Source organism: Elephantulus edwardii, unplaced genomic scaffold (genome assembly GCF_000299155.1).
Source record: "Elephantulus edwardii isolate Elephantulus edwardi_28Jun2011 unplaced genomic scaffold, EleEdw1.0 scaffold00241, whole genome shotgun sequence".
NCBI classification, from domain to species: domain Eukaryota; kingdom Metazoa; phylum Chordata; class Mammalia; order Macroscelidea; family Macroscelididae; genus Elephantulus; species Elephantulus edwardii.
In genome coordinates this window covers 3,761,684-3,771,679 of record NW_006399991.1, presented here as the reverse complement: position 1 = coordinate 3,771,679, position 9,996 = coordinate 3,761,684, and the positions used below count along the sequence as shown (strand labels likewise).

Genomic DNA, 9,996 nt, shown 5'->3' with positions numbered 1-9,996 from the left:
GGGGGGGGGGGCGACTCACTGGACAACCTCCTTCGGAGCGATTTACAGCGTCGGAAACGCAATGGCAGCTGAGCTGCTTCCTATTCCATGGGAATGAGACGTATCCAAGTCAAGTTTTCGGGCAAGTTCCCACTCCTGGGGAAAAACAGCTGGGACAGGACCAACACCTCTTTCTGGTGAACGAAAAGAACAAAAATCCCTGACATTCAACCAATGGCAGTTTTAGCCTGTAATCCTTGGGACTCCACCTGCCCTGGTAGACCTGTTTGTTATTCGTGCTGTCGCAGGAGCAGCTGACGTGATAGGCCGTCGCAAGCCGCGGAGCATTGTGGATTGGGTAGTCTAGGCCCCAATACGGCGGTTTCTATCCACTAGACGCTGAACTACATTTCCCCGAAAGCCTCTTGAATCAGCTGGCGCGGGCGGACTGTGTCATAAACGCGTGAACTTCCGGCAGAGTCGGGGGCGGGCCGCGGCGGAGGCTGGAGCGCAGTGGCAGGATGCAGCGCCCCGGCCCCTTCAGCACCCTCTACGGGCGGGTCCTGGCCCCGTTGCCCGGGCGAGCCGGAGGCGCGGCCTCGGGTGGAGGCGGCAATAGTTGGTCTGCCCCGGTTTCCCACGTGCAGCCGCCGGGGCGCGCCCAGTTCGGGTCCTGTGGCTGCACGGGTCCCACTAGCACGAGTAGTGGGAGTGCCAGCGGCGTCTTCCCGCCCCCGTCCACGATGTCCAAAGCTGAGGAGGCCAAGAGACTGGCGGGCCGCGCGGCCGTGGAGAACCACGTGAGGGTGAGCAGCTCAGGCGTGGTGGAAACCAGGCTCTGGACACTGACAGCTGGCCAGCGGGGCTGTGACGGGAAAGCTTGCGCTGGGCGGACACCTCTCCCTGCGCTCTTAGACGGCCTTTAGGGATGGGCAGTCCAGGAGCAAGCTTGCCGGAGTTCGCACAGTGGCTAGTGGTGTCCGATAGCCGCGCCGCGCCCCTGCGAGCGACTGGGGAACGGTTCTGGCGTGTCTAGGAAGTCTTTAGTTTCACTGCCCTGGAGAAGCTAGTTTTCAAAGAGCAGTGGTGCGTTAGGTCTAGGGGTAGTGTGGGTGCTTTGCTGTTCTTGTTACGGCTATGGCCCCGGGTGTTGGTTAAGCCCTAGGTGTGGTACACTGAGTTGATAAAGCGGCTGTTGTGGTGGCATTTGGGTTAACCCATACCAACCCGCTGCCCTGAGCAAGTCTTTATGCGTTTCCAGGTCTTTAATCCGGAGAAAACCGGCTGTCACATCTTTCCACCACAGGTTGATTTAAACTGCCGACCTTCTGGTTAGCACCACTGTGTGATATTCTTAGTAGGAGACTTTTAACCTACTGCTCCTTAGAAGGTGGTATCATTTTGCTTTTCTCTCTTAATCATTGTTCTTTACATTTGTTACTGTTTGACTTTATAAAGTTGTTTTGCATAAGTGGTGGCATTTGATTTTCACAAATAGTGTAACTAAGTGGGTAGGGCTAATAACCTGTGGCTTGTGTCTTCTGTTTAACGGGTTACTCAGAACTCAACTTCTCTTCCAGTGCTCTTCCACTGTTTTCATTGCTGCGCAGTTCATTTGTGGTGGTGTTAGGTATCATTGAATTGACTATGACTCATACCACCCTTGTGAATAATGGATCTGAAGCTTGCCCTGTCCTGTGCCACCTGCACCATGTCTGGTGCAGAGAGCTCGTTGGTACAGTCACCATGGCAGTCTGTGTTGTTGAGAGTCTTCTTCCCTTTCTCAGACCCTCCTCCTTTATCAGCATGGTGTCTTTTTCCAAGGACTGGCCCCTCCTAATAACATGTCCAGAGTATGTAAGATAAAGGGTCACTATCTTTGCCTTTGAGGAAAGGAGCACCCTGGTTGCACTTTCACAAAGACGTGTCTGTTCTTTTTACAGACCATAGGATTTTCAGTACTCTTCTTTAACCTCATCACAAAGGCATTGATTCTTTTCTTGTCATCCATAGTCATTGTTTTTCAGATGCATTGAAAAGTAGTTGAATCGGGTGCACATTAGTCTTTAAATTCCTTGCTCTTTAGCACTGTGGAGAGGTTGGCAGATTTTCGAAATGCAGCATATTATTTGATTCCTTGACTGTTGGTCATAAGGATGTTAATTGTGTATTCAAGTAAGGTGAAATTGTTGACTGTGAGGTCTCTGAGCCAGGACCAAACCAGTTCAGCTCAAGAAAGACAAGATGAAAAACTTCCAGGCTGGCTCTAAAGTAGAGAACAGCAGCTACTTAAAAGTTAGAGTGCAGTTTTATATTATCTTACAAGGAAATTTGAAGTTAGGATGCTCACAGCTGCTTGGAACAAGATAAGGGAACAGGCCAGTGTTAGGTCGCAGATTTGAGAGGAACCAGAGGGAAAGAAAGAAGGCTTAAAGGTAGCTAAGGTAGCTTTTTTTTTTTTTTTTTTTTTTTTAACACGTTGCCGCACACTTTTAAATTGAAGACTGTGCTTATAGCCGTCATTTTGCGTGATAAGAGGGCTCCTGGCTGGATGAGGTTCCTTGGCCTGGAGAGAGATATAGACCAGGGAATCAGCACCCAAGGTGAGTGGGGGAGGGAAGGGAGGGACATTCCATTGTGGTTTATGTTTCAGAGGCTGTTCACTCCCTTTGTTGACATGTTGCATTTTTTGAATCCTTTTTTCTCCCCCTTGACCTTGGTCTGGGCCTAACTGTGAGGGGTCACCTGCATAATTAAAGATAGGTGAAATAGTTTTGCAGCTCTGACAGAGATAACAGAGTTGCACCTGCTGCTTTGATCATTTCTGTGGCTCTTCTGGGGAAAGGGAGGGAGAGCAGCTCCATGGCCTTAACACTGACAACTTCATTCTTTTCTCCACCTATTTTGATGTTGTTTGTTGGCCCTGTAGTGAGGATTTTTGTTTTCTTGGTGTTGAGACTCAGGGAACAACAGATCTGAACTTTGTTCTGTCCCAGGCCATGCTTACCATCTCTGATATGCTCAAACCCATTGAGCATTTTCCCATGCCACCTTTGCATTGTAAAAGCAAATCTGTACCCATTTGCATACTAGAGCTCCTCTCTCTCTCTTTTTTAAAATAAGTTATTTTCAATATATTTGTTAATATATACCTTGTGGATATTCATCTTTAGCTGTGTATTTAGTTCCTGAAGCACTTGCTGCAGAAGGTCAAGGACTTGGAGAGGGACATTATGCTTGAGAGGGTGGAGGGACAGTGCAGGAGAGGAAGATCCTCAGTGAGATGGATTGACTCAGTAATGGTTAATGGGGGTAGATGTGTCAGAGACAGTAAGGTTGGCTAAGGATAGATCAGAGTTCAGGGCACATAACAACAACAAAACCAACATTCCGTTAAATAAAAAAGTGCACACACTCACCTCAGGCCTTTGAACACTGGATTCCAGCCATATTAGTCTGATGTTACCAGGATCTGTCTTTTGGGGACACTTGACCTCAGCCTCAGTTATATTCACATAACTTGTCAAAATTTTTCTGATTTTTAATCTTGCTCTTCAGGGAGCTCTGGTGGTCTTAGGGAGTTGTGCTGCTAACTCAAATGCTGCACCTCTTTTGTGGTTCGAATCTACCTCTGAGGAAGAAAGATGGGCAGTCTTCTCTCATCATTGACAGCCTCCAAGCCTCCAGAAACTACTGGAAGTTCAGCTTTGAGTTGATTCTGATTCAGGGTCCGAGTTCCTAAATTTATTTTGTTCTGGACCTGAGTAATTTACAGACTAGAACTAATTCAAGGCCACTTGTTTATTGAGCACAGCAGTCATTGTGCCTAATTGTCAAGGTTGTATTTTTTGACATCTAGAGCCTTGTTTATTGTAGTAGTTCATGTCTTCAGATTGTTTAATCATATGCCTGCGTTTATTGAGGGTAGGTTGTGTGTCAAGGCCTGTTGATTACACCTTTGGGATATTCTGGAAGTTGACCCTTCCCTTTGGCCAGCTGTTATAGATCGAATGTTTCCTCTAAGTGAGTGTTGGAATCCTCACCCCTCTACCAGAGGATGTAATGCCATTTGGAAAGAGGACTTTCTTTGAGGATGTAATTCCATATGGAAATAGGATTTCTTTTTTTATGTTAACTTACAGCAGAGTGAGTGTGTCCTAAACTTAATGGATTTTGAGATATAAAAAGAACAAATTAGACATGTAAATGATTAAACATAAATGGAAAAGATAGAATCCACAAGGAAATAATCAAGGAACTAGACAAATTTGTGGCTATACAAATTGAAGCAAGGATTGTTTTTGCCCTCCTCAAAGGGCAAGATTTCTTTTAGAACTTCTGCCTGAATAAGTATTTTAGCCTCTTCAACATTGAGGAAAAGACATTTCTGTTTATTAAACACACCACCAGTGTATTGTTAGGTTCCTTCAAGTTGAGTACGACTCATAGCAAGCCTATGGACAACAGATCTGAACCCTATCCTGTGCCATCCTTATTTGTTACAGCAATACTAGCAAACTAAGGCCCTAGCTGGTGTCCTGGTTTGAATTTCCCCATGCAGAAATGACAGTTGCCCTTGTCCCATCTGCTGATTGACTTCCTGAATGATGGCTTCCTGTGTTATGTGTCATCTCCTGAGGCTGTCATCTGGGTCACAGTGGTCTTCGTGGGCTACTCTGTGGCCTGAAATGAATCTTAATGGAACACACCTGGGACACCTGCTATGTGCCAGATACTGATATAAGAGGAAGGGGATATGTAGACAAGACACTCTGCAGAAGCCTATAGTTTTGTTTTTTTCAATGCCTCCTTCCCCATGTACCAGAAATTTACAACAGATGAGTGGCATATATTGCCTGCTTTAATGTCACTAGCATCAGCCTTGGTGGCCTAGTGGACAGGGAGTTGTGCTGTCAGCTTAAAGGCAGGTGGTTCAAATTTGCCTGCTTCTCTACAGGAGAAAGGTAGACAGTCTCCTTTTGTGTGATTTACAGCTTCTAAAAGCCCTCTGGAGGATCTGCTAAGAATTGGTTTCAACTCAACAGCAGTGAGCCGAGTTCATCATCAGCCTAGAATGCTCATCTCCCCCCTTCTATCTTAAAATCAGATATGTTCTTTAGGGGTTGCTTTGCTTAGAAGATTGTTCATCTAATTTTTCCTTTAATGTGTAAGAAGAGGAAGATTTCTTCTCTTTAATTCTGTAACACTTGCGTGTGTGTGTGTGTCTATGTGTGTGTGTTGCCTCTAATTTCTTAAACGGTGAGTTCTTGGAAGATAGTTACCTTATCTTCATTCTTTATTGTCCACAGCAAGGCCTGTCCTATAACTCTCTGTTGAACTGGAGTGGAGTGTAGACACATGGAGGCTATGGGGTTATTGTTGGCTATTTAGAATCACAGGTTGTACAGTTTTTAGTCCTCTAGCCCCCTGGTGTTCTGGTGTGGTGACTACTTCCACATTTGGGAGATAGACTGAGAGATCTTAGTTGGGTCCTCTCTGTAACCCTCTGGGCTCATGTGTGCCTTTGTTGCCAGCCAGGAGGAGCCGCAAGGCAGCTCATGCTCTTCTGAGAGTCTGTGGACTTTTCTATGTGGGATCTAGGTTTTGTTCTTTGACTGGCTTGGGTAGAAGAAGCTGATTGACAGTAGGTTCTGTTGCTTCTCCAATAGGTCTTGCATGGCAACTTTCTGCCTTTCTCCTGGACTGCTTCTGATCACTTCTGGTTGACTTTGGCTAAGGCATTGATGAGTTCAGGGTAGCAAGAACATGTGGCTGAAAAGGTTGGGTATTGTGGGACCCTTTAATTCCTGGCCTCCAACAAGTCAGAGAGGAGCCACAGGTACTTGTCAGACTTAGGTCGATCTGTGTGCTACCTGCCTGTTGGGGCCTTTTGGTGACACATTGTGTGTTGATGTGGTAATGAGAAACTTGTATTGCTGGGGAGCAAGAGTGTGCATTTTCATTCGGGTATGAAGGTCAGGTTGTGTCTATCTAATAATTTATAAGTCAAGCTATTGATTGTCTCAGATAATGTAAAGATGCAGTATTAGTATGTTTGTGTATTCAGACTTTTTCATACACCTTTTACTCTACTTCCTTTATCCTCCGTATATTAGAACTCTTGCCTCTTTGGCTTACATAGGCAACTAAATAATGATTTCCTTCCTGAAGTTGTAAGTGGAATCCTGACCTAGCCCAAGTTCTGCTTGTTCCTTATTGTCAGTTAATATTACCCAGACCTTGCTTCATGGTTTGTGGTCTAACCGACTTAAGTTCAGACTTGGCCCTATCTGCTGATAAGCCTGTTCCTTTTCACAAGGACTGAGGACTGAGTTGGTATTGTGAAAGTTGATTCTCATCTCTTGTATTCATGAAGTACTCTTCCCCTATTACAGATCTTTCTATTTTTGGTAGGAAGGACGACTATTTGTGCTCCTGCCTACACTTGCTTTTATCTTCCTGGTTTTTTTAATAATTTCATACTGGTTTACTAAAGTACTGAAGAGCAACAGTGTCAGTCTGAAGACTAAGGTGCACCTGATACAGGCCATGGTCTTTGTAATTACTTGCTATGCGTCAGAGAACTGGACTAGAGATGATAGAAGGAGAATTGATGCCTTTGAGCTGTGGTGCTGGAGAAGAGTATTGAATATACCATGGACTGCTAAGAGAACAAACAGGTTCTTCCTGGAAAGGGTGAAACCAGGCTGCTTCTTGGACGCAAGGATTCTGAAGCTTCGTCTGACATACTTTGGACATGTTGCAAGGAGGAACCAGTCCTTGGAGAGGGACATCATGCTTGGGAGGGTGGAGGGACAGCGCAGGAGAGGAAGACCCTTGAAGAGATGGATTTATTCAGTGACTGGGGTAATGGGGACAGGTGTGTCAGAAACAATAAGATTGGCACAGGATAGAGCAGAGTTTAGGACTGAGTTTGTACATAGGTTTGCTTACAGTGTTCCTGTAATTGTTTTCTCACCCCTCCCTCCACCCAACAAACTGTGACCCTATGATTACCTTCTCCCCAATCCTCAGCCCTCAGCTCTCCACCCCTGATATCCCCATACATGTTTTACAAGTTACCTAGTTATCTATTTCTACAATAACTGTTTTATACAGTATTTTTTTCATGAGACTGAGTTAGCTCATTTAGCATAATGCTTTCCAGTCCCTCCCAAGTTAGGTAGTAATTTACAAAATCATTGCTCCTGTGTGCTGTGTAATATTCTATGCTTATAATTTCTTATCCTGTATTGTCTTTGTAAATAAGCACTTATTGGTATCAGCTGGGCTGATGGCTACCTCTCTTGCTGTTTTACAGTTGTTTTGGGCCACCTCTTCCCTGTTGACTTTGGGGGAGCTGTGGGAGGGCATCAAGGATATTATCCATGAAGAAAGCAAAAAGTTCATTACAAAGGCAGTGGGGGAATAAAAGACCAAAATGGATGTTGGAAGAGACACTGAAAATTGCACCGGAATGTCAAGATGTCAAAACAAAGGAAAGAAATGCTGATGAAACAGAGAAACAGATTTCACATGTCAGCTTGAAAAGACAAAGCAAAGTACTATAATGAAATGTGCAGAGTGCTGGTGAAAGTTGTACCTGAACGTTGGACAGTTAGTAAGGATGACAGAGAATTGATGCTTTGAGTTGTAGTGTTGCAGAAGAGTCCTGAGTGGACTGCCAAAAGCTCAGAAATAGATCTTGGAGGAAGTGCATCCAGGATGCTCCTTAGAGGCAAAGATGGTTAAACTTTGTCTCATATACTTTAGATGTGTTAGGAGGGTCCAGTCCTTGGAAAAAGATACCATGCTTGGAATGGTGGAGAGTAAAAAAGAGTGGAAAATCCTCGAGAAGATAGATGGACATATAATCATGTATAGGAGAGATGATGAGGATAGGACAGGATAGGGCAAAGTTCACATCTGCTGTTGGTAGGGTCTCTTGAGTCATAGTTGGCTCTACAGCACTTAACAACAACAAGTAGATGGTAGACCAGATGTGTCATTTTCCATCTTGGAGGTACTTGTGGTCAGTCTTCTAGAAGTAAAGCTTGTGAAAAAGGCACTGGAGCCAGAAACCCCAGCATTCTGCTGTTAGAGCACATCCAGGCTCTGCTGGCTTCCTTGGGCCTTTTCTTTCTGATTGTTTCTTTTAGTTGGCCAGGAAGCTTACAGGATTCTGCACACCATTTCCGTGAAGTATGTACTGGAAGAGTTTGAGCCAGTCATTTTGTCTAGTAGAGTATGAGGAGCAATTGGAGGTGGTGAACGTCACAGGTGAAGGAAGGAAGACCCTGCTGATAAGTTGCCTACTGGGCACTAGGATAAAGAATAGCTTTGAGGTTCAGTAGTTAATTATCTTCTTGTTAGGTGAGCCCCATATCTACATGGCATCCTGTGAATTGCTTTTTATAATTTTAGAACTTGAGGAACTGAGCTGGAGAGGAGATAATGTGCTGTTGAGTCTGAACTGATTCATAGCTGACCTTGTGGGTCAACTACAGAGGCTGTAAGTAATGCTAGAGGAGAATGCGCATCTTTCTTCTGCTGAACAGTTGGTGGATTTGAACCCCTTGCCTTTGTGTAGGCAGTGCAACTCCTTACCACACAGCCACAAGAGCTTTCTAAAGAGGAATTAATATATGGTATTAATAACATTTCCTCCCTTCTTTTTGACAGAATAACCAAGTGTTGGGAATTGGAAGTGGTTCTACAATTGTCCATGCTGTGCAGCGAATAGGTATGTTCTTGGCCTGTCTCTGGATATCATGTGGGATGAAGAGGGCTGAGAGGTAGAGGACAGGAGAGGAGGCAGGGCACAGGCTTAGCATCTGCCCAGCTTGGTGCTAACAGTGCTGAGCTGGGGGTGGCAGCCTGGCAGCCATTAGGTTGATTGAGTCTTTCTACTCCTCTGTGGAGAGAGGGCTCTGGGCCACTTTAACCTCTTTTGAGGAAATGCCCTTGGCATGTGAGCTCTGCTAGAGGGAAGGAGTGGACAGAGGTAGATTCTCAGATGAATTTTAAACACTTCAGTGTCATGATCTGTCCTGTATGGAGTGGAAGCCAGAGCCTGGCCCTCTGCAGCTCTGAATTTCATAGGTAATCTTGGGCAAATAGATTGAAGTCATAAGGGACATTTGCCCTGACCTGCTTGTGACCTGAGTGGAGTTCCGGTGAGGTGAAATACAGCACCTAAGTTGGCAGGTTCCAGCAGGTGCTAACTTCATTCTGATCAAGAGTCTCAGTGCTTAGGAAAAGCTTTCAGAATTTCTTCCTTGTGACTGCACAGCAGGATTTAAAGGCCCTGCCCTGCTGTTGTTTGTGCACAAGCCTAGAGGAGGGTCTGGCTGCTTCCTGATCTCTGGGCTTCTGGATGCCCAGGGACTGGCCTGAGAGACAAAGTCCAGGAACTCTTTGTCCTCAAGGAGCAGCTGTAGTGGCCTGAGAAGAAATTTTTCCTTATTTAATGAAAGAAGCTTTCTTTAAAAGAACAAATCTAAAATGACTGAATAAATCCCACTTGAACACTTTCTGGTATACAGTTGATTATTGCTATTATTTCACTAACTGTGAAAACAAAGTTCTAGTTATTCTCAAAAAATGCACTGCCAGGTAATAGTTAAGCTTCTGCCCCAGATCCTAACTCAACGTTGGTACTTATCAGCTGTATAACTTCCAAGTTAATTCACCTTTCTTTACTTCAGTTTCCTCAATTGAAAGATAGGAATAGAAGTCATAACTCATCTTTTGGGTGTTTAGGATTAAAGATTTATTTCACTATGAGTCAAAGTTTGTTGGGTTTTTAAAAAAGTTTTTACTGATTTAACAAAGTTTGAATACATTGTTTTTCACAAAAAAATCCTTCTGATTTCCTTCATCCCAAGTCAAAGTTTTTAGACTGTTGCCAGATAACAAATACTTTCTTTTCCCAGTGATTAGCATTTGCCTCATAGGTAAATGTGGATGAAGTGTGGTTACTGGCTTTTCAACAAGGGTAAGACGAAATGGACTACT

At 44.5% G+C, this 9,996-nt stretch overlaps 1 protein-coding gene across 1 annotated transcript in view; it reads left to right on the top strand.

Moving 5' to 3' along the window:
* Positions 1-466: 466 nt before the first annotated feature.
* The window catches only part of RPIA (ribose 5-phosphate isomerase A), a 63,151-nt gene continuing 53,621 nt past the window's right edge, over positions 467-9,996 (top strand). The window contains exons 1-2 of the mRNA XM_006898948.1: positions 467-785; positions 8,662-8,722. Coding sequence (XP_006899010.1) covers positions 501-785; positions 8,662-8,722 — 346 coding nt within the window. The 5' untranslated portion in view covers positions 467-500. The remainder of the gene's footprint in view (positions 786-8,661; positions 8,723-9,996) is intronic.